This window comes from Orbicella franksi, chromosome 8, assembly GCF_964199315.1.
Source record: "Orbicella franksi chromosome 8, jaOrbFran1.1, whole genome shotgun sequence".
Lineage (NCBI taxonomy): Eukaryota > Metazoa > Cnidaria > Anthozoa > Scleractinia > Merulinidae > Orbicella > Orbicella franksi.
Window position 1 is genome coordinate 27,625,595 of NC_138152.1, and position 25,514 is coordinate 27,651,108.

At 39.2% G+C, this 25,514-nt stretch overlaps 1 protein-coding gene and 1 long non-coding RNA gene across 3 annotated transcripts; one reads left to right on the forward strand and one right to left on the reverse strand.

Annotated features, from left to right (window-relative positions):
* Positions 1 to 787: 787 nt before the first annotated feature.
* Positions 788 to 25,464, reverse strand: LOC145494079 (uncharacterized). Its single transcript, XR_014050234.1, has 6 exons — positions 24,916 to 25,464; positions 23,906 to 23,983; positions 22,613 to 22,774; positions 17,016 to 21,057; positions 6,154 to 6,266; positions 788 to 2,440 (listed from the first exon to the last, which is right to left on the reverse strand). It is a non-coding gene; the product is annotated as an uncharacterized LOC145494079 (long non-coding RNA).
* On the forward strand, positions 2,520 to 15,654 carry LOC145494049 (uncharacterized). 2 transcript variants are annotated; one of them, XM_081473513.1, is made up of 10 exons: positions 2,520 to 2,842; positions 3,121 to 3,204; positions 5,499 to 5,660; positions 6,804 to 6,869; positions 8,639 to 8,785; positions 9,417 to 9,524; positions 10,913 to 10,980; positions 11,839 to 11,952; positions 12,049 to 14,558; positions 15,382 to 15,654. In XM_081473513.1, the coding sequence occupies exons 1-10, from the start codon at positions 2,728 to 2,730 to the stop codon at positions 15,392 to 15,394; spliced, it is 3,387 nt and encodes a 1,128-aa protein (XP_081329639.1). In that variant the 5' UTR covers positions 2,520 to 2,727; the 3' UTR covers positions 15,395 to 15,654. The 2 variants fall into 2 exon arrangements, with proteins under 2 accessions (XP_081329639.1, XP_081329638.1); XM_081473512.1 differs by having other exon boundaries at positions 12,049 to 15,654.
* Positions 25,465 to 25,514: the final 50 nt, after the last annotated feature.

The following is a 25,514-nucleotide window of genomic DNA, read 5'->3' on the forward strand; positions in this document are numbered from 1 at the left end:
CGATCGGAGAGGTAAACTCGACTGAAATTGACTTATTTTTTACTTAAAACTGTACAGAGAGAGACAGAGGATTACGCGCCATTAAAGCGCCGAGCTACAAACAGCCAAACAAACTCTCACAACTTCAAAAGACTCAATTGAATTTACTTACAATGACTTTCCATGCCATTTAAAGGTGAATAGAGATAAACTCGCGTTGATTAATCGTCTATGGAAGTGTAAAAAGGGCGAAAGATGACGATTACCGCTAATTCATTCACGAAAATAGATCAACTTGACGGATTCCGCTGTGGCGGTCCGGATGAGAAAATTCCGCCCGCTCCAGGAACCAATCAGATTGCAGGATTTGTTGAATTTCGCCCGCTCACGAGCCGAGAAAAAGATAATGTACAGTTATTTGTACAGTAGAAAACCTCTTTGCCGTACAGGTCGGCGCGCGCACGCGAAACTGTCGCACTTTCCCTCTTTTCGTTGCTAACTGTACTTGAATTTATTGACTACAGCAGTTTGATAATAAATCTCTTAATAGATGTTTTGGTGATCAATATCGCTTTATATTTTTACTCGTTGTTTGTATTTTGACTCGCCCTACGGGCTCGTCAGAACACGGCACAACTCGTAAAAATATACAGCGATACTCCATACCAAAACATCTAATAAGAAATATCAAAAGCATAGGTAATATGCTTCTGGAAATATATATAACCGCGTCAATTGCAAACGGCTAAACAATATTTCAAAAGTTGCACTGCACTAACTACTCATCAATTTGGGTTTTGTTTCTCACAGAAACAGCGAAAGTTTACAAAGAGCTAGGAGATGCTGAGTTAGCCAAAGAAGAATTCCAAAATGCCTTAAGTTTCTACACTGAAGGGATTAATGTCAAGTGTAAAGATAAACAATTGAACGTCGAGCTTTACCGATGTAGGTGGCTTTCAAATTGTCGTCTAGGTAAGTTCATGTTAACTTCAGAATGTAAATTGTCCGTTTTGTTTACTGTTTATTGCTTTCAGTTTCAATACTACAATACTATCAATACTACAAGAGGAAAGGAAGTCTTCATCACTTCTTTTAACTTAGTAAGGAGGCGTTAAGACCAATCTCTCGTCTTCCATTTCAAGAGAAAAAATATGCTTGATAAGACTGAGCAGGGCCTCATGTAATGGTGTATCAGATGCCAGATTGAAAGCCTTCATAGAAAGCAAGCCAGGATACTCACGCTGCATTATTCCTTTCAATATTTTACTCTTTCTGTACTCCTATCCTATTGAGAACCCTGCGAATTATTCAGGCAATTTGGCAAAATACTGAAACGGGTAAGCCTACGATGGACAGCCTTCCCATTCGTGACCTCTTATAAGCAAGCGTAAATCTTTTGCCGCAATACTTTATCATTTTACTCCGCCCAGGTGAAATAGGCCTCCTGTGCGCTTTAAATGATTTTTACTGACTATATTACTCACTTAATTCTATAGGTAATGTTCATGAAGCATTTGAGGATCTGAACCGTTTACAAGAAATCACAGGTATATCAAAATTCTCTCTTACGTTTGTCCTTTTTTATGTATATGTCTCCCGCATTAGTATTCAAAATTTGCTTTTCACTTTGAAAAGAAACAATTCTACAATTGTGTTCAACTTTGATATTTACAAAGAAATGAAACAATCCTGTAGAAAGATTGAAAATAAATCAATTAAAAGATAAGGTCAAAACACAGGTTGAACTAAACAGATGACAATACATTTCTACTGCGTTATCAGATTCAGTTCACATAGCACAAAATTAACAGAAATTGATGCCAGAAATGAATCCGAGCGCCTCACAAGAAAGGTATCATTCAGTTGGCGACGACAGTTTGAGAGATGCCGAAACCTGACACCAATATAATGAAAAAATTGCATGATTGGCCTCCCACCTTCATCGCGTGGGTCGTACCGCTAGACTCGACCTTCCCTAAGCCAAGCTTTTCATCTTGGCTTAGTCCGCTGGTCAATTATTATTCCCATATCTTATTTCAACTGAGTATGAATGAGAGTGTTGTGAAAGAAAGAAGACTACCAATACTAATCACTCACTACCCAATTCGTGTTTCGTTTCTCACAGCTGTGGAGCAATGGTTCAAAGGAGGAGCCGAGACCAAGCAAAATGACTTTAGAAATGCGTTAAGTTTCTACATTAAAGGAATAGACATGAACTGTAAAGATGACGGACTGAACGTCAATCTTTACAGTCAAAGGGCAGACCTGCATTGTTTTCCGGGTGAGTTTACAAGGCTACATATCTTTTCCAGCTTAGTTAAATTTACCAACTTCTAGATATAAATTTCCCAATTTGTAAATTGTTGTATACACACTTCGTTTTAGTTTGGAGAATTTGTTGATATATCATTCGATGAGTTTCTTTATTCTCCTCATCTGCCTGCTTGACTGAGCATCAGTTCTGTAAGAAGAAAACAGGTATTAATCACCTTTCAGTAATTTATATATATCTGATGTAATTCACAAAATCTTAATTTTGTAGCACTTTTAAATACAATTACATCCTCGATTTCTTCAGCTTTGACTGAACAAAACCGAACGAAAAAGTGTCACTAAAACTCAGAAACTAGAAACTTTAAACACCTTACGGTCCTGTAATTCTGCATACAAATACGTCTTGTTGTTATTGTTGTTGTTTTCGTTGAGTAGCGAGATTTTTTATTTTTGAGTTGAGTTTTGAGTAGTAAGATGTTAACAGTAAGATGTTTTAACTGCCGTTATCACCTAATTTCCACATGTAATTCACGGGAAGGACACAAGGGTAAAAATCGCGCGGAAGAATTGGGACAAGATTTCTTCATAGGTAAATCAAACTTCTGTCTGAGTTTTTACCTTTTATGTAGACTATAAACCTCCTGCATGTTTCCTATTTTTTTAGTTTTTTTGTTTCTGCATTTCAAAGAAACTTCATTAGTAACACAGTTGAATCGGCAGCGGGTTGTTACACTCGTCACTTTGAGGACTGAAACTAATAAATTTATTTAGCTAGATTGCCATCAGGGTTTTCTAAAACCATGAATTGAATTATCCTAAAATTATCAGGACAGAAAAGACTGATATAGATTTGTTTTGCACCATTAGAACCATTTGACCAGAATGAACAACAATTGATGCAGAGTCTGAGCGCTTCACAACAACTTGATTTTGACGACGACGCTTTAAGAGGTGAGAAAAGTTTCCAATAAGGAGAAATGTATGTTCTTTTAATTTCTTCCTGAGGATTTTCCATTTTGAAACTGGGACAGTTTTTTTTAACGGCATTTTCAGGCTACAGGGGAAAAAGCTTACTATAAAACCAAAGGACTTAGATCGAGTTTACATGAAAATGAAAAAAACAAAACTGACTGCTAATCAATACGTCAACATCTCCTTAGTATTACGGCATGACACGGAACATAAATATTAAAATTAGCTAAAAGTAAATCTATAAATAAACGTTTATTTTTCATAGGTGAACTTGTTGACTTTATGCCGCCTCACCGATCGTTTTTCAGTCTCAAAATTTTTCATTCTCTTAGCCATTTTTGTATTCGACAAAATCGAAGAAAACATGAAAAGGCAGAAGCCTCGTGATTTCTAAAGGAAAGATCTTTTCTAACCAAGTTACAAAAGCAAACGAGTGAAGAAAGTCATCTAGAATTGCTCTGGTTTTGCTTTAATATGCTTTTTATTTGTGTTAAAAACAAAAGACTCGCCCAGCACCCCTCAGATGATTTGGTCGCCTGCGTTTTCTCAAGCTTGCTTCTGGTTCTCTCATTGGTTCATTGTTTTGGTTACGATCACTGTGATTACTTTAGTTTTGTCTTAGGCTATCCCCCATTACTTTCTCCGTTTGGTGTAGTCCGAGTCACTGAAATTTTTGCGTTTTCTTATGACACAAAATTCCCTTGTGATGGACGTAAAGATGTAGTCAAACACTTTTACAAATGCAGATTAATCAACATACCATTTTTAACCTTGAGTTCAGGGATAACGAGATGTGTTATGCAACAGTTCACACCCACGTTGATTTCTAACTTCATCTTGTTCTTTCCAGTCTCCGCGGCAATGATACTAAAGGAAGAGGGTTCACTCCTAGTTCCAGACTCTTCCTGGTAACTTTTTTGGGAGCGCGCCTTTTTGTCACTCCGACTGACCGATCATAGACTGTTCACAGCCCTCTATTTCTTCGTATTTTCATTCGATCATTGAACGTGCGGATAGAATTGCAAGAGAACTGGAACCCAGCGGAAAACAGGAGACTTGACAGAATAGGGGGTGGGGACCGAGAAAAATAGAGGGACTGTAGACATCTCTGGAAAAAAAGTGTATTCACCATGACATCTTTGGAAGGAAAGGGAATTTACCGTTTCTTCAGAAACGGAAATTCCCATTGGCTGAAAGGCGACGAAAGTGTCATTACGTTGACAACGACCAATCATAATTGATTTCTTTATAGAATTCTGTTAGAAATTTTCCCATATGTTTCTTCGCTCAAAGATGAACAGAAAGAGGTTGTTGTTCATCTTCTTCGATCGAAGGACGTTGTCACAATTTTGCCGACCGGCTTTGGGAAAATTCTGATTCATCAACCTTTACCCAGCGGCAAAAGAAATGCAAATGCAGCAAATGCTGTTGTTCTCCTTGTTTTGCCACTGACTCAAAAGGATCATGAAAGAACAAATAGAAGAGATGGAAGAGATTGGGATTCCTTCCATCGTTTTTTCAACAAAGGACGACATGCTTCCGCCGATTAGAGAAGCGAAATACAAGCTTGTTTTCGGTGTAGCGGAAGACTTTTGGATGCAAAATCCCATAACATGTTGAAGAACAACGATTCTCCGATACACAATTGTGTTATGCTTAGTGTCTTAAACCTTCGCATTTGGGCTCAACAAATAAATTTTCCGTTGATACATGAGAAGTTGTACCAAAACTCCTCAAGCGAATAGCAAAGGAGCAAGTTCATATCCTACAAGAATCGAAAAGACCGCTTGATTTCGGCTTTCTACCTCCTATTTGCAAGTTTATTTTGGAGTAACGGTCGTCTAAGACGACATCCTCAACACCCAAACGCACGTATTGTCACGTGCAAACTGGACTTGTAATTAATTAAACGAGCAATTTACCGCTCAAATTTAATTGGTCCGATTTGTTTAATAAGAGGCGGAGCTGTTAGCGACAGGGTGATAACAAGGGGAGGAGCCTAATAAAACCACATTGTTCCAAAGCTGCAGTCTCTCTATTCTTCGTATGGCTCGCTTCGTTCGCCTCCCCACCCCTACCCCCGCGCGCTTCGCGCTTGCTTCGCTCGCTTTTTCTTTCGCGTGCTTTGAAAAGTAGGGAGGCTGTGAACAGTCTAACCGATCGCGACTTAAAATCAGACTGATTGTCTTCAACGCTAAAAGAAAAAAAAGGTGGACGCAGTCGGTAGTCGTCTGAAAATTCAATTCATTCAATTTGTATTTTGTTTCTCATAGAAACAGCACAAGAGAATGAGGAGAAGGGAGATGCTAAGTACAAAAAAAATGAATTTAGTAATGCCGCCGTTTTCTACACCAAAGGAATTGAAGTGAACTGCAAAGATGTCGCACTGAACGCTGTTCTATACAAGAAAAGGGCAGCCTCTCACTTCTTTCTGGGTGAGTTCAGGCCCTATTTGATTTCCAGTTTAGTAACAATAAGTGGAGGCGTGGTGGCCTCAATTGGTTAGTGCGCTCTTGATCGAGCGGTCCGGGTTCGAGCACTGGCCAGGGACACTGCACTGTGTTCTTGGGCATGACACTTTACTCTCAAGGTGCCTCTCTCGTCTCTCTCTACCCAGGTGTATAAATGGGTACTAGCAACTTTGATGCTAGGGGTAACCCTGCTATGGACTGGTATCCCATCCAGGGGGGAGTAGAAATACTCCTAGTCGCTTCATGCTACAGAAACCGGTATAACCTCCTGCCTGATGGGCCACTTGGCTTGTATGCAGACTTTACCTACCTTCATTACAATCAACTTAACCATGTTCTCTGGTCTTCTAAAAATAAATTTTCCATTGTTTTAAATTATCCTAACACTGAAGCCCAATTTTTAGCTTTGAGAATCTGGTATTACATCATCTCTGATAATTACGTTTATTCTCCTCACCTTTCTGGGTGACTGAGTATTAATACTGTAAGAGGAAAATAGGTCTTCAAGTGGCAAGTATTCAAGTGGCAAGGTATCAATACCAATCTTACTCTTTCCTGAGCCTCAGTGACCTAATAGAAAATATAATGGATGATAGTCAATAAAATGTCGGACTATAATTGGATAACAGATCAAACGATTGAATAACAGTCAAGTCAGGGTCCTCTTGTTGTATTCTTGGAATACAATCTTTTGATCTTGGACAACTGAAAATTTAAGACCATCCATCCGCTGAGTCCAATTCCAATGATGGAAAAACGGCTCGTTTTGGTTTTAGTGCGAATTCATTATTGATTTGGGGAAGGGGAGTTACATTTCTCACTTCCTCCTTAGATTCCTTAAGGGTATACAAGAGTAACCGGGAATTGCTCTCACTTACCATTGTCTAATTTGGCAAAATATTGAAGGGGAGAAGTTAACGATGGGCAAGCTTCCTGTTTGCTGCCAACAAGAGATTATATATTATAATCTTTTGCTGCGAACTATGATTTATGAAACTTCGAGCTTTTTTATTATCGAAAGCAGTTTTACTCTGCCCAGATGAAATAGGCTCTCTGTGCGCTCTACGTACCTGTGATTTTACCGAGTTTTTTACTCTTTTTGCACAGGTAATTCTCCTGAAGCACACAGGGATCTAAACATTGCAACAGAAATCTTGCTGGCCAATGTCACAGGTGAATCAACGCTCTGTTGAGTTTTATTTTTTATCCATGTACGACGTATGTCCTTGCTTGTTTCTCTAACTAACTTTCGTGTTTGGTTCGATATACCAAATTTATGCCAAAGAATGTGTCAAGTAATGCACCATGTGTCTTTGCGACTTGAAAAATAATTCTCATCATTTTTTAAGATATAGCTGTCGCCTTGAAGATCGAAAAGTTTTATTTACGTGAATAATCTTACAAAAACAGTTATTACAAATAAACTGAATTTACCCTGTTGAACAGAAAAGATTAACACAGACTTTTGCGGCATGATTAGTACTGAATCCGAGCGCTTTATAAGGAATGACTTTGACAGTGACACAATGGGAGACGAGTAAATATTGCAACAAAGTACGGCATGAAATTTTATTCGCAGATTTGCAATTTTGGAGCTAGTTTAAGGTTACCGTATGTTTACCAGATTAAACATTTATTCTATTCCACACGATTTTATAAACCAAACTTTTAAACGATGCCCTTACACAGTCCAAGTGTCCTCGATATTCGAAAATGCCCAAGAAGTTCCGATTCGTACCGCACACACCGAGGATTAGAATTTAACTTATTTTTATGAACGAAAAACTAACATATGAAAAATGTACGATGGCAAGTAACAAAAGGATTACGTAACGCCTAAAGGTATTGGTAAACACTACCGAATGCAACTGCCCGTGTTCATTACGTAATGCCCAAAGGTATTGGTAAACACTGACGAATGCAATTGTCCCGTGTTCACCGTATACCTTTCTGAGAGCACCTTTAGAGGTGTCTCGCGTCCAAGCGATGCAGCGCGTCCGTTTTAAACTGTAGATACCTAAACCCCTATATCAAATTAAAGCTCATAGAGTTGGCTGGCTATCACACAATACCAAGAATTTTGAAATAAAATGAATTGTCGAATTTTTCACGACCTTAAAATGTGAGCTTCAAGTGTCTTCTGGGTCCCTTTTGAAGGCTGCAAGTTAAAGGGAATTTGTTTGTTCCCTCTCAAATTTGGACAGTAGCTAGTTTGACATAAACAACAAAAACGTACCCGTGAATTTTTTTCCACATATTTTTCTCCGGGCGCGATTTTTCTACGTTACCTCCTGTAACACGAGACACCTCTTGAGGTATACGGTAACCTTAATTGTGGAAAGTATTTTTTTCTGAATCATCGGAGTTTTTTGTCTTACAAATCTATTTATCGCTCATTTTTTTTAACGGGAAAATGCTCTTGTAAAAACTAGCCTGTTCCAAGCTCTCGGTCAGTAGGGACGATCGGGAAAGTAGGCGGGCGACGAGCGGGGTCTTTCTCTCACGGATCCCGCTCGTCGCTGATCCCGCTCCGCCCGCTCGCTTTTTTGATCGTCCCCACTGACCGAGAGCCTGGAAAAGGCTAGTAAAAACCAAAGAGATGGCAGTGTCACATTGACGTTTTTGCACGTCACCATCGTAACCAATCAGGCCCCAGTTGTTCAAAGGGTGCATAACACTATCCACCGGATAAATCACGATCCAGTACATAGTGTAGTTTGTTTTGCCAACACTTGTCCACTGGATAGCGATTTATCTGGGTGTATTTATCCAGCCTTTGAATAACTGGGGCCAGATGCACAAGCAAAGCAATTTGTACCGGTCAAGTGTATTTTTCAGCACTTGGTACCAGTCACGATTTTTTGTTTTGCGTTCTCATTGGTTCATTGTATTGGTTATGATTGTTACTGAAATCAGCTCAGAAAACGCTTTGTGTCTGATAGCAACAGAAAAAGGAGATGCTGAGTGTAAGGAAAATGAATCTGGAAATCCGTTAAGTTTCTTCACTGAAGGGGTTGATCTAAAGTGTAAAGATGACGAACTGAACGCCATTTTTTACACCAGAAGGGCTGCCTCTCATTTTTCAATGGGTGAGTTCACACGACTATTTGTACTCGATTGAACTTAGTTGACTTTAACCAAATTCAAAATATCAATACTCCTAACTTATAATTACCAAATATTTCTTTCAATTTTAGCTCTGAGAATTTGGTGGTATTGTACATCAAGAAAATGTCCTAGCTTGTCTTTTAGCTATTTAACGGTTTTATTATTATCCTTACTTGTTCAGTGCTTGAATGTGTATCAAATATTTTAGGAGAAATCAGGTCTTTATCGCATTTGGTAATTTAAGTGGTGCGGCGTTTCATAGTGATTTAATGAAATAATGTTTTAGCTTTTGATGAGAACTGCAGTGGACAGATAGTTATTGTATCACGTGTATGACGTGTCGCTGATTTCAGATCAAGTGTTTCGAATACGAGCTCGGCCAATGTCATCGTGTTGTGTTCTTGAACTAGACCAGTTTACTGGTTTAAAAAGAGCTGTTCAAAATTCTAGGGAAGGAAGATGTCCATTGTACTGGCCGGTGCGATCAAACTTGGTCTAGTAAATGCTTTTATTCTGTTCATACTCAGTACATAATCAGTAGCACTTTACAATCTTTAAGTACTTATAAATAATCGATAAATACCTTATTTACTAGATTGACACTTTCAACAGGTAATTTTCATGACGCAGTCAAGGACGCAAAATGTGCAAGAGCATTCCACTATTGTTATCGAGGTGTAAGAACATTCCAAAAATCTCCCATACAAGCTATTGTTACAGGTAAATAAACGTCCCGTGTGAGGTTTGTCTTGTTACGTGCCTAGAAAGTGCAGGAAGCTAAGAAAATCACGATGCAGTAATGCACCCCACGCGGGGTGGAGTGGGGCGGGGAATGCGGGAAAGAGGCGGGGATTTGATGCCTAGGACGATCGATCTATTCGGACTTTTTATCTTGCAATGCGGCTCCGGGGTCGGAGCTATATCTGTAGTTATGATCCATCAAATATTTTAACTCGCGCGATTGGTCTAAACGCTTCACGTGAGTGATTATGCCCCAGCTAAAACTGGGGAAATATCCGAGCGATATTCCCCAATTTTCAAAACTGCGCGTGTTGTGGAGGGTTGTCCAATACTGTCGAGTAGATTCCATCGGAAAAAGGGATCTTACGAATCGTTCGACTCGACAAATGGAGAATGTTATTGACGATCCGACAAGTGGAGTTGTCGATCGGAAAATTGCATCTCATTAGTGGGACTTAGAAAATATTTCACGATATTCTTGTGGCAGGGCCCCAGTGAAACTTTGTCGATTCGTTCGAGTCGTCGAATGGAGAATTTTATTTATAGAGTATTTTTGCGATATACTACGGATATGTTAGCGGCGTAAATGACCATGCAAAACGCATCTGTTTATGTCCTCTTTCACCGTGCTTAAATGACCATGCAATGTTTCGTTTATACTACCTTTGGTGTTTTTAGAACGAGGAATATTCATGTATTTATGTCCTCTCTCACCGGTGTTTTTAGAACGAGGAATATTCATGTGTTTATGTACTCTTTCACCGTGCTTTTCTTATAGTGACGTAAATGACTATGCAATGTTTCGTTTATACTACCTTTGGTGTTTTTAGAACGAGGAATATTCATGTGTTTATGTCCTCTTTCACAGTGCTTTCGTTATAATAGCCTGTGAACGAATCGACAACGTTGGACCGCCGGGTCTGTTGTTACTAATCAGATGCGATTTTCCGATCGACAACATCCACGTTTCGCGGTCGTGTCCATTCGACGAATCGAACGAATCGGTCGAATCGACAACGTTGGACCGCCGGGTCTGTTGTCACTAATGAGATGCGATTTTCCGATCGACAACATCCAGGTTTCGGGTCGTGTCCATTCGACGAATGGATCGAATCGATCGATCCGACAGGCTTTATATCCAGCTAATAGTTAATGAGATGTAATTTTCCGATCGACAACGAATAGAAAGTTCTCTTTTCCGATGGAATCTACTCGACAGTATTGGACATGAGTGGAGGTATCACTCGGATATTCCCCAGTTTTAGTCGGGGCACATTCAGTCACATGACCTGTTTAAGAATTTTTGTATTTCAAGACTTTCAAAGAGTCACTACTTTTATCAATTTTTTGTCAACTAATACCAACAGGAGCAAAGGCCTGTAAGGAACTTCAATTGTATGAAGAAGCAACCAAGTGGTGCTGCGATGGGTTGGCAGTATCCTTTACTAATTCAATTATAAACAATACCTTGGTTTTGGTGCCTCCTTTCGAATTCTTTGTTTTGAATCACCAGGATGATATGTGATGAATCATCAAACCAGCCACATAAATTTGGACTGAATTATTGTGAAAGTATCTACATGTATCCTACATTTAGACGGTTCCGCCAAAATATAATATTCTTTGCCTAGAATTGGGGACTGTTTGTCCGCGCGAACACTCGAGTTTCAGCGGACTTTTAAGGCTTCGCGTGGAAAACGAAATAAGGGTGGAATATACAGAACTAAATAAATTCTGTATGCTTGATTCCGAATAAATCTCGAAACGATTTCTAAACATGATACTTTAAGCATAATAATTGAAAAGGGACCTACAGATGAACACTATTTTGATAAAATTGTTTCAAAGTGATACTAAAATGTGTCATGAAGCTATACTTTGACGTCATGCACCGCTGATATAAGTTTCCTTGATATAATTCTCTTTCATTGTAATTTTCTCTTCCATTGTAATTTTCTGTCAATTTTCGATTTTGAGTGCTTCTTTAAAATTCTTGAAGATTCGATAGGCACTTTTTATAACCTTCTTGTATACTTCACCTTCCATACAACTTAGTTAAGGATGCCGGAATTAGCTTTATATAGCAAATCTGGTTTGCAAAAAAGTCACGTTTTACTGATTTTGAACTTCTATTTTTTTGTCTCCTCGGCAATATCGATACCAAACTTTAACCTATTTTCAAAAACTGTCCAATCCAATCGAGGGAAGACTAGCTAATAAAAAGACCTTTTGCCTGAGGCCAAAGCCCTACAGCGGTAAACACCAAAGTGTTCTTAACCTTGACTGTGAGAAGATTGATCGGGAAAACAAGACTTTGCAGGAAGTAAAGGGCAAGTCTATTATGGATGAAGCTAAAAATAATGATGCACAGAACCTCAACGCCAAGACTGAAACTGATGTGGTCAAGGTATAATGGTCAAATATTTGAGATAAATGTGCCTGCAAAATTTCTTGTTTCATTGACCGATAGACTGCCTGGCTTATGTAGTTGTTTGTCACGCAGGAAATTAACGACGGAAAAGGAATCCTCTCAGGTAAAATCACTGGTGAATGCAGAGGACTGTCTTATGGAGCTCGACACAATTTTGACCGTGCCCTGCTGTACCTTTCGTTCCCTGAAAGTAGCGTCACAAAGGATAAAGAGAGGTGGTCGCAGGCAGCGTGTCACTCGAGAAAGGGTTTCCTATTGTTGGCGAGTGGTGAGAACGAAAAAGCAATATCGTTCTTCAAACAAAGTCTGGCTGTTTTCAGAGAATTAGGAGACCGAGAAGGAGAAGGAAGTGTCGGTGTCATTTTAGCAGTGGTCTATCAGTCTTTATCATGGGAGTGCCATCTTGCCCATGATTATCATAACGCGGAAGAATTCTTTAAGCGCCGCGTGGTGATTATGAAGGAAACAGGATTGGCAGCAGCTCAGCAAGAGAGAATAGGTGAACCCCACTTCAACTTGTATCAAGTTGGCAGGAACTTCGAAAATGCCAAAAAGTACTACAGCGAGGATCTTGCAGATTGCAGAAAGATGGGAGACAGACCTGGAGAGGGGCTTGCGTACCGGAATCTTGGCGACACATGTTACCTTACAGCCTTGGATGAGGTACTTTGCGTAAAGTACATTGAAGGCGCCATGTCGTACTACGAAGAGTATCTAAACATTTCCATGGAACTTGGCGACAAAGGTAAAGAAGGCGATGCATATCTTTCTATTGGAAGAATACACCAATATCTTCGTGATCTCAAGAAAACCAAGCATTACTACAGCAAATGTTTAACCATTTGTAAAGAAATCGGAGACGTGGAAGGCGAAAAACATGCTCTTCGCAAATTAAGGTCTACCTTACTCATTCGTGGTGACCTTAAGCAGGTGATGCAGTTAAATAATCAATCGCTCTTCATTTCCAAGAAAAGCCACGACCACTTTCACGAAGCAGAAGCACTGATATATCAAGGACACTGCTTGGCAGAGTGCAGATTTTTTAGCGATGCTGTTCTCTCCTATCAGTCTTCTGTGGAAAAAGCAAATTCCATCCGAGACTGGAATCTTTTGGAGGATTGGATGAAGATCTCCATACGACATTTCTTTGGAATTGCGTACGCCGCGCTCTCTACCACTCTACTCAGACTGGACAAGACAGAAGAAGCTTTGTTAACTGCTGAGAAGGGACGCGCACAAGCTCTAGCCGACCTGCTGGAAACACAGTACGGTTTTGAGGCATGCCACCACGGCCAGGACCCAGCAGAAGTCTCACAGCAAGAAACAGCGAGTGAATTGTTCACCTGCGCCCCCGCCAACACTGTCTTTCTGGCCGTTTACAAAAATGTAATCAATGTGTGGCTACTGCAAGACGGAAAGCAAGTCCACTTCAGTCAGAGTAATCTCGCTGAAGACCATTCCGAAGATCCGAGCTCATTCCTCGAGGAAACCCACCAAGAGGTTGATGTTAAACGCAGAGTAAGATGCAAGGATAGGTCACTAGATGTACTCCGCAACGAAGATGGCTTGAAAGTACAAAAGCCGACCCACTTGCCGCTTCTCATTTTCCAAGAAAATCTGCGTAACGGTAACAGAAAGGCACCACGCACGTCACCTCCTGTTCACAGAAAACGCCTCTCCGTCCTTTATGACGCCGTTGTCGCTCCAGTAATTCCCCACCTTCGTGGAAATGAGCTCGTTATTGTCCCCGATGGTCAGTTCTTCCTGGTTCCTTTTGGTGCGTTACAAGATACCGAGTCCCGCTACCTGTGCGAATCGTTCAGCATCCGTGTGATTCCTTCTCTGACCTGTTTGAAGATGATCTTGGATGCTCCAACCGATCACCACTGCAAACGCGGCGCTCTGGTTGTAGGGGATCCGTGGGTGCAAGAAGTTGTAAACGATAAAGGAGAAAAACTAAGTCAACTTCCGAGTGCCAGGAAAGAAGCGGAGATGATAGCAGCTATTGTCAAGACTTCCCCTCTCATTGGTTCAGATGCTACGAAGGAAGCAGTGCTGAGCAGGCTCAACAACGTTGCGCTGATACACCTTGCAGCATATGGCAACTCTAAAGCCGGTGAGATTGTATTGGCTCCCAATTTGTCGAGAAAATCCGAGATCCCCACTAGAAAGGATTTCTTGCTGACCATGCCAGATGTGCTGAGTGTTGGTCTTAGAGCAAGACTTGTGGTGCTGAGTTGCTCCCATAGTGGCCGAGGACAGGTCTGTGACGAGGGCGTGGTCGGAATAGCTCGAGCATTTCTGGGTGCAGGGGCCCGTTCCGTTCTTGCAGCACTATGGGCAATTGACGACGACGCAACACTAGAGTTCATGCGTGTGTTCTACAAACACTTGGCCCGAGGGATGAAAGCCAGCCAAGCCTTAAACGGCGCCACAAACTACATGAGGGAATCAAGCCACATGAGGGAAACAAAAGATTTCGGTGCGACTTGCCACTGGGCCCCATTCGTGCTGCTTGGAGATGACGTCACACTAGACTGCTTTGAAGAGGATGAAGACCTCTTGGAGCATACCTCTACAAGGTACAGTGAGGGATATTAAACCAGTAAAATGTGATCTCAAAACTGAATTCCTCAGTCGTAGCCTCCAGCACAGACGTGTTACAAACTTCTCATATAAACATGAATTCGGCCATAACAAAGATCTAGCTAAATTCCTCGGAGGGGGCGGGGAACTCTCATATGAATAGGCCGGAAATACTCATTGTCTCGCTTCTTTTACAGTGCACTGAATAAAATAAAAAACCTGTTATTTCCATTTTAAGTGTTATCTTTTAGGGGTCAAATAAAGCTCGAGCCACACCCATATCGGTCTCCTTTAGGGGCTTCATTCAAATTCTCCGAGGAGCATCCCTGACCTTTCCACATGGGAGTACCCAGAGGAGATACATTTCAATAATCTACCGGTTAAGTCGATATCCGGCTAAAACAAATGACTTCACTGTTAATGAGACCATTTAAATTATACTTCCATGTGGTACCGTTTATTATGCTGCCCTAGGTGGTTCTAACTTTTAAGTCTGTAGATGAACACCAGGGGTGCAAGTGTTGAAATGAAAGCTATTGAGCATTTCTTACATGTAGTGCTGTATATTATGCTGCACAGGGTTATTCTAACTTTCAAGTCTGTACATAAACCCTCGGTTTTATTTGATACACTGGACAAGGTAGTTCTAACTTTCAAGTCTGTGACCCATCAAATGAAGACAGTGAAAGCCATCGGTCAATACCATTAGCATGCTTTCAAGTTGGAAACGACGCCTCTTGTTTGAATGAATGACAATATTTCATAATGATAGCAAAGTTTGTTTTGCAATTTGGTTGTTTTTCTTTTTCTGTTTTTCAGGAAAGACAATTAAGGAGAACTTCTACATCAAGTGAATGTCTTGCTCTGGCCCCTGTTCACTTGGAAAGAAACAGAGACCCCACTTACATTTAGTACATGAATTAAGCAAATAAGTAATTTCAAGCATCTATAAAGGTATATGAAAATTATAGGCAATTGAGAAGTTGTGAAGTTGGAAAGCCAATCTCAAATGAACATTTTATGAGTTATCAGTTTAAATAACAATTAAATTTATCGATTTATGAAGTCTTGATATCAAAATGTCCACAATCAATATCAAACAAATGTATTGCTATTTTTTTCAAAAAGAAGGAATATTTGGTGTCATAAAAATTTCCTAAGATAAGAGATTTGCAGTCTTACCATAAGTCATTTTTCAAATTTATTATTGATTAATACCTAGAAACTAATAAATATTACTGATTATTGATTTAGTCTTATTGAAGTTAATCAACAGTGATGCTTTAAGTTTTCAAATCTAGTTGGTTTCGGTAATTGTGTTAAGTCAAGATGATAACAATAATATTATAAATAAACAATTTTAAAATATCACATTGTATATTTTTATGTGGAGTTGGGGAGGTAATTGTTTAGTTATTCCTTTTTTTTTCTTTTTGCAGACTTTTACAATGTTAACCTTATCTTTGAGAGGGGCTCAAACCATGGACCACTCAATGTGGACATTAAGCCCTGTCCAAACGGGAAATATTTCGCGATTAAACACAATCAAACTTTGTTAGGTGACCAAACATTTTCCTTTTTAGAGACCTTGTTTGATCATGTCTGATAAAATTTGAATGACAACATCAATTTGATCTCAAAAATATAAAACATTTTGTTTGTTTCGACGGTGATCAGACAGTCATGTTTGATACCGTTTGGCTACTCACTACAACATCAACATGTTTGGATCACCAAACATTGTTTGATTGTGTTTGGATCACCAAACACAGTGGCGGATCCAGACTTTGAGCTAAGGGGAGGGCCCGGTTTAGTTTTACTTGCCCTGCCAGCTTTTCTTCCTTCAGTCATTTCTTCTTTTTTCACCCAAAATAAGGGTGGGCAGGGGGGGGCGGAGCCCCCTGGGCCCCTCACCTAGATCTGCCACTGAAACATTGTTGGATTGTGTTTAATCACCAAACATTGCTGGATTGTGTTTGATCACGAAACATTGTTGAATTGTGTTTGATCACCAAACATATCCTGTTTGAACAGGGCTTAATGATTATGCACTGAACTCCAGTCTGAGTGGTCTGGGTTTGAGCCCTGGCCAGGGTTATGGTGTTGTTTTTGAGTAAACCATTTTACCCTCTCAATGCCTCTCTCCACCCAGGTGTACAAAGGATATATGGGTATCTGTGAATTACATGCAGCAGAAGGGGGAAGGGAGAATGGGGCTTACCTGAGATAGATTATCATCCCGTCAAGGGGGTGGGGGCGGGGGGAAACATACAACATATAACCATTTTTTTGGTATGACAGGGTGCATCAAGAAAAAAATCCTAAGTGACTCTTGATCTCATGTCAAATTCTCCTTTAATGTAGGAAGAGGCAAAAGGCAATTTGCTAGGAGAATCTTGCAGTCTATCAGAGGTCACTCAGGGTCTTTTTTCATGCAGCCCTTCCTTTAATACCTGCTGATCCTTCAAGAAATGCGAGTAACACTGCCTTCACTCCACTTGGCTTCACAAGCCTGTTGGCTGCAAACATTTTTCATCCATGTTGGAATCTTTCATTCCTTGATTACCAGTTACCTTTCCATTATAACCTGAAAATTGTTTCACAGAATTGTTTTCTTTTGTTTTTTTTTTTTATTGGCTGTTTCCCTACACTCATTGGTCCCCTCTGAAGTGTCAGATGTTCTCTTATTACTATTGCCTGATAAACACAGTCCCTGGAGTTCTTTGAAGATTCCGAGCACACAATTCTCTTTCAGATGGAGTGATAAATGATTTATAATACTATTATTGTTTCTAGTCATGTGTGGGGGTTCTGGAGCTAACATATCAAGATCACTTGACTGTAATTCGGATCACAGGAATCATGTTCAGCCAAGGGTTTAGCCTCCAAGCCATCCTTTCAAACATCAGGTGATTTTTTGCACACCTCGTCAACATTATCACAAAAATAATCACTGAGGTTCTCAGTAACATTTGTGATGCTGTGACCGGGATTCCAAGCTTGTCAAATCCGTTTTGCTTGATTTTACATTAAATAAGTTGATGTAATAGGAGCATAACAAGTCAGCAGCCTTGATAATATATCGCCAAGATGTCTAGACAAAACCAGAGCACCCAATGCAACGTGCGCTGTGCTATACAGTCGACGAGTGTGTTCACGCATTCAAACAAGCGTCTTTCACTCTTGGTACTACAGTAAACGTTCAGAGCAGCAGCAGATCCTGATCTCATTTCTACTGGCAAAACCAACACCTGAAACTAGATTAGGACAAATTCCAAGAATAATATCAAACTGAATGGCTGTCAGCATTGTCTTTTGCTCATGTACACCAAGTGTATCCGCTGGTAACGATGGAGCTTCATTCCCTCGTTTTCCAACCTGTTTCGTCTTCTGATCGCTATTACTGTCACCAGCCAGTACAGTAGACGGACAGAGCTTCAATCACGAATCGTGCGATGTAATTTGCGACGTCATGTAATGTTATGAAATGTCTTTTCGTATAAAAGAGTACTTCATGTTAGACACTATACAGTATCCGGTCAGGTCGGAGTTCTGTACCTGCCAGTCTTCAAAACATCACCCATAAAGCATGATGGCATGTCCAACATGGCTGAGGGGCAAGTGGTGGGGGGAGGGGGAGGGTGAAAGGCAAGGGGCAAAATGGTGAGGGGCCAAGAGCCTTAGGCTAACCGTACCTTTACTCCTCACCCCCGTTTCAGCCGCGACCTCAGTCATTAGAACTGAGAAATGTTAATCTTGCCCGTTCCTTTTCTGGTTCTCCTGCTTTGGGTTTTCTGCCTCAGTTATTATGAAGTAAAACATGGCTCTGGATAAACTTCAGAAGCCATTATGTGACCAATATGATGATAATTATGATGATGAATAAACTCCCTGAGTTGCCTCTTCTTAATTATGCTATTATGCTTCAAGATCTGGCAAAATTGTCCCCTGAAACATTACCCATCACTGGTAAACTACCAACTGATCTAACTTAAGTTGTAATTTCATCCAACCTTAAAAATTAAACACAACTCGATTTTCTCAATTTCGATTGGTTTAATATTTCTTTCAAAAAAACATGGACATACAGTACAGCACGTCTTAATAAAACTTAACACTTTCAAATATTCAGTTAATGGTTAAAGAGTCGATAATACTTTGGATTTGGTGAATATGCTTTTCAGAATCCTCATAAACTTTAAATAAATATATTATCATTCATTGATTGATCTCAATAACAATGGACAATCAAACCATGAAGACTTGACATTTTCTTGTACAAGGCCATATATTAGCAAGAGTATTTAGCATTTAACACTATGCAAAATTCTAATCTTGTACATTATATGAAGAGCTTTCCTACCATGATTTAACCCTTTGACGCCCAAAGAGCCATAAGCAGATGGTAGAGCTAGGATAGATCTATCTGCACAACAGTTGGTTTTGGATATCAGCAGCATTCTGACGCAGCAAATTGACAAACAACGTTATCAGTCCAAATTGTGGCCTACGCACATGCACCAAATTACAATACTCTTCACTTTCGTACTTAATCTTGGGGAAATCTATCAGTTAGGCAAAAAGATAGTTTTTTCAGCAAAACTAAGGCCCATTCAGCGTCATGACAGCCAAAAAACTGATTTTACAGTTAAAAACAGCATTTTTTAGCAATCATTTGGTCCTGAAAGGGTTAAACCACAAAATTTGTACAAGATATCTCAAGAGTTCATGATTCAAGAGTTCTTGCTGTAAAGAGACTAGTGTTGACTTTCCTATATTTTCTCCTTTTTCATAATCTACAAATTAAAAGAATGGTTGTCAAGGATCAGCCCCAAGATCAAAATTTTATTTCTCCTTACTGACTGCCATTATTCTCTTAATGTAAGTTTTGAGAATTTTTGGTTTTGATCATATCCCTCATTCTCAACACCACCTGCATGACAATGCAAAGTCAGTAAGGAGAAATCAAATTTCATCTCTCTTGCAGTTTGTTGATGTGGGCCAAATTACAGAGTCCTGTGAATTTTTGACCTGAGTGCCTGCCAAAACCACAGCTGAGACAAAAACCACACCACATGTGTAGGACCAGAAAATATAGTAAGCACCTGCATATGAGAACAAGTGGGGTAAGAACATCAGGCTGAAACTTTGCAAACAAAGCACCATATATATAAGAACCATTATTCAGCCTGATACATAAAACATGTACTTGTGTAAAAAGAAAGAGGATGCCAGAATAAGAAAGCACTCATGTTAAAGAACTACAGTTGAACCTGCGATTTCAAACCCGCAGTGAACTAGAAATTGTTCGAAGTAGCGGGAGTTCGAATTAGCTGATAGTAAATAACTGAAAGGAGTTTGAAATAATGGGGAATTCAGAATTCAGAATAACCGAGTTCGAATTAGCCAGGTCCAACTGAATAACTCTGAGCTACAGCTGGAAGGATTTAAATGTCGTTTCCATTTTAAGAACATTTTTCCGGCTGATTTCTCTCTAAGTACCTGGTAAGTAAGAACTAGATCAGCCTGAACCCCGAAATCATAGGCTCTTATAATTATGCAGGTGTTTACTGTACCTATACTCATCCCAAGGATGAGTTCAATTGCCAGCTGCTTTGGGAGACCCATTGTTCCCCTTCTTTTAACCAGGCAAGGAACACAGGCTCACAAAATGGATTGCAAGCATACCATACGGAAGGTCACATTTGTCTCTCTAAGTTACTCTATAGGAGAAATATCTTTGTTAACAATAGTTGCCTTATTAGCTTACTATAGACACGTCAGTGTTTAATGAAGCCACAAAAAATGTCACCTCTAAATGTTGAAAGGGTGTGGCACAATTTGAAAAATGTCACAAGAAATTTGAGCCTGACATATTATGTAAATACTTTTTGTGCGATATGGCTTTGAAAACTCACAAATTTTCAACAAGTGTATCACAGCAAATCCACTGGTAAGCTAAACCTCTGGATACAATTACAGGTGGTTTTCATTGTTTCTTCATCTTGTATTTGATTGGTTTAACCGTATGACATAACAACATGCCATCAATAAGTCTTCTGTTCACAATTTTCTGATTTCGATGGTTCACATACAAGAAGCTATGTACATTTTTTTACAAAAAGAACTCTTAGCATTTGACCTGTAATTCTTTTAGAAAAGTGCCTAAAACATCTAGACTACGAGTATAGTCCCTCTTTCGCTTGGTCAGTCATACATGACGTGAAAGAAAGCAGCAAGAAAAAAATGGCTCCCAGACACACTGGACGGACCAAGCGAAAGAGGGACTACTTGTAGTCTAAGAACATCTATAATTATTTGTTAAGTTACCTTTAGGTTTAATTTTATTTAAACAAATAAATAAATATATTTCTTTTAGAATAGCATAAAAATAAAAAATAAAAAATGAAATCCTTGCAGGCAGTTGCGTTTTGTTATACAGCAGTGGAGATTTCTGCAAGTCTCTCTTGCAACTTCTGACGATATAACATATAGCTGAAAATAGAAATAATAAATAAAACAAAATTAGAGTTGTCCAATGTTTCAATGTTGCTGACATCATTATCAAGGTAACAAATGACAGTTCTATCACAGTGTGAATATAAATTAGTGAAATTAGTATAATAGGCATTTGTTTGTGGTCTCACGTAAATAGTTCGCACAGATAGAGTCAGTTTGCACATTCAAAGGCTACCAGCGATCACAAGCAATTACATCTATTTTAATAAAAGTTTCATTACTCTATATTCACACTGCAATAAAACTGTCATTTTTACCATGACAATGATGTCAGCAACATTGCAATGTCACACAACTCTAATTTTATTATATCTTTGTACGTTTTTCAGTAAACTGTTAATAAATAAAACACATGCCATTAAAAATGGAGGAGTAACCAGAAAATACAATCATCTTGAGTTAACACATACATTACATATTTAATGCACCAAAATTTGGCCATATTATTTCAGTGACTTGAAATTGCAGGATATCAGTACAATAGATGTGACAGAGGCTTCTGACTGTCGATGTAACTGCAAATTTGGGTGCAGTAATAATTATGGTATGAAAATTCTATCCCAAACATGTGTCAAATCACAGCTAAAGAAAATACATGTACTCTTACTAAACACCTCAGTCAACTTTGTTTTCTGTTGGATTTCAAATCAGTTCTAGGGTTAATTTCAGCACTTCTGTACACCATAAGTTAATTAATTTCAGTCTTTACAATGTACTTCAACAACCCATCTCAAAAACATTTTGATCAGCACGTCACTTCACTTTTGTCTATGATCCCTTGGGGTTAAGATTTTGATCAGCACTTCACTTCACTTTTCTCCATTATCCTTGGGCGTTATGATATTGATCAGCAATGCACACCTGATATTTAGTCATGATGATCCCACGGAGCCCTGCAGTGGCCAATCCACACCTCTTTATAAGGTAAGGGAGCAATAATTTTTCCAGGCCCTTGGGCCCAAATTACTAATTGGCTGAATTAGGGGGTAGGGGGGTAAACACCCCCAGTCCCCTCCCCTAGATCTGCCATTCCCCACTATGTGATCTTCTTAAGACATAACATGGTATGGAATGGTTGTCAGAGATGGAAACAGCGTTATATACACTGTAACTAATTACAACAGAAGGCCAAGTTTTAGGCTATTATTGTCTAAACTATGATGTGATGACAGTTTGAAGGCTATTCGCAGGGTTGCATGGACATGAAGAAAGACCCTAAGAGATATCTGATAGACTGGAAGATTCTCCTAGCAAATTACTTTCCACTTCCTTCTATGAAAAAAAAAAAGAGAATTTGACATGAAATCAAGAGTAAGGGTTTTTTTCCACGCACCCCTTAATTTGTGTCAAGTCCAGCACACTGACCGTTCTGGGCGTTTACCGTTAATATAAGAATGAAGAGCATTGGATACCAAGGGATTGAATAGCGACACTCCTGGCTAGACACTTCATGCTAAAGAAAATCACGTTTGAAGCACCAGCACTGCTAGACAAGCTGTTGGCTCTAACGTTTTCATCCAAATATACTCACAATGCCATCTTTTTTCTTAGCAGCTAAAACTCTCGCATAACCATTCGGTTCTTTTTGAGACCGTCTATGCCAATTGGAAAGGTTGTGGCTTGCTAGCGTAACAGGCACCTTTAATCCCCAGTATATCTTAAGAATGCCTTCAAGAATAAGCCTGCCTCCAACCTGAAAAAGTATTAATTAATATACAAAAATAGACACATCTAAGACAGACCGTGAAGTGTACTTTACTATGTTCAGGATTCTCATTAATTCAGGGAGTAGAGGATTTGAAGTAGATGGCTGATGCTGATTCAAATGCTGAAGGGACAAGCCTCTAGGGAGGCTCCCCCATAAAATTTTAAAATAAATTATTGATAGGCTCTGAAATGATGTTTTTTAATTCTCTTGGGCATATTTCGTAAAAAAAAAAATTGGAAAAGTTCACAACACTAAGAATATTAAGGGTTATAAAGACTTTTTCCAATTTTTATCCCACAGTGCTAGCATAGTTTAACACGATCGCCACATCCTGACTTTATGCCCCCTCTTTAGCTACACCCTTGACTGTCCTGAGGCAAAGACAGTCAAGGTTCAGTCAAGGTCGTAAAAACCTGTATTGTCCCTAAATTACTCTTAATAACTTACACACATATTATTTCACAAATAGGTGGCTCAGAAACTGAAATAGCCAGCTTTTTTGCTGGCGGCCAGTACCTAGTGAGAATGCTGTCAAGTCTAATAACAAATGACGTGTATATCTCGAATACGTGTTTACTCAACAGATTTTGTGTGAACAAGAGGCAAAACACTCATGGTTTGCAGAGATCAGACAGGAAGTGGCTCAAGGGCTTGACAAGCCAAATGTCTTAAATGAATGAATTTAAACCAGAGAATAAGTACAAAAGCAAGAATACATGCAGAATGTAGATCACCCTCCATTTTTCAGTTTGAACTCGTAAATTAAAGATGTGATGCGGTAGCACATATTATAGAACCATAAATGGCACATATTTTATTAAATTAAGACATGTTACTTTATTGTACAGGTAAATGTGTCGAGGCTCTAAAAGCAATACTCCGCAGTAGCATGGTATTATGAAATATCCAAGCCACAACTATTCTTGACTATCGAAAAATTCTCAATCTTCAACACCGACACTATTAATACTACATCAAGTTACGATTATGTGTCAAAGAGACTATAGCTGCATATCATTTTTCTATACAAAATCTTAATTTGAAGGTCACTAAAATATATCTAAAATAATAATTTTTAGTCAGAAAAGGTATTCTTGTAGCCTGTGAAGACATTACCTCCTTGCTAGTTAACTGGAGAGCTTTTCTTCCCCAAAGAATATGTTATACTCCCTCAACTTGGGTATGATTTCATTCCTGAAAGTGTACAGTAAAACAAGATAGAATAAATCAATATTATTGACATGGCTTGTGTTTGTAAAGGATATAATGCATACTCTAATTGGCTAACTAGGGCATTGTTCTCGTGCAATGCAGATGGGCTGATTACAGACCTGCAAAAACAAAGCAAACCTTGGCCTTGCAGTACTGACCTTGCTATTCCTCGGTCAATACGGCAAGCCATGGTCTCGGCTTGAGATTTTCCGGTACAAAATGAACGTTCAAGGTTAATAAGTAGTTAATATTTAAGAGTCCCTGTCCATAAATATGGAAAATAACTCCGCAAGGGTCGAGAATCCGATTTCGCTCATATTCCTATGGTACATAGGCTAGGGCATGACAAAAACTACTGGATAGTCTTTTTGACAAAATATCCTTTTATTTCAAAGAAATATGCAAATTACCAAAGTCCGTTAAAATCGTCATTTGACGCACTATTTTATTAAACAAGTTTGAGAGCCTCGCATGCAAAACCACATCATTCTTCCGTCTTTAAAACATTCAAATATTTTTGTGCAATGTTTAATTGTGTACTGGGTTGATTTTAAGGAATGTTGCGGTTTTTGTTGGGTGCAAAATAATTAAATTTCGAAGACATGTATTTCATTCACTTAAAAGTACTTCGTAAAAATAATTGATTTTCACGATGTGCGAAACCTTCAAATGCATTAAGCTTCTAGTGGTTCAATCGCAGAAGGATGGTCTACAGATTCCTGTAAAAATTTCTTCGGGCAAATGATTGTGAGCGACGCGAGAGCTTTTCAAAGTACGTTAAAAATGCAGATATTTGACCATCCGTCGTCAAATTTCAATCTACGGGTTAGACATATATTTTAGCAAGCGCCACATGTCTTGAGCTATATTAAGTTGAAATAGACACAGAGCTGATAATTTCGAAATGTTCTAACCTTATTTGCTGTAAAAGGCAGGTCCAAAAGCCGATTTGACGTGTTTCTGTCACCATTCGTCGCACATAAAGCAGAAGTTTGCTTTAGTTTACACAACGTCCGATGTACATCGCCAACTGTCAACTTATCTAATGGTCGAATACCATGAATCTCTGACCCTCTTTCGACACATATGATCACCACTGCATCTAAGTCAAAAACGGCTAAGTGATTTGTAGATAGTTGCTTGCTTTGCCCTACACCAAAATATTACGTTTGATCATCGTTTGATCTCTTGCTGCTTGAATCCTAGCTTACAGCGGTTCCTTATTTGTTCGTCACGCAATGCTGTCATCCCATTTTAGGGGGTAGGGGTAGGACAATTTCTAACCTAATACGTAAGGCTCCGTAAGGCTCGGAACCAAAGGGAGCACACAATCTTGTTGAGTAGGAAGAGACTAAATTAAGCAATGAAAAGAATGAATAGTTAACCATTACCCGTGTTGTTATCTTTTACTAGACAACCGCCACCTACCCGCCCTGCGTAAACACTGTAACGCTAAACTCGTACCTAGGTCTTTTCGCGCTGTGCCATTATTTTTGGTTTACATATAATACAG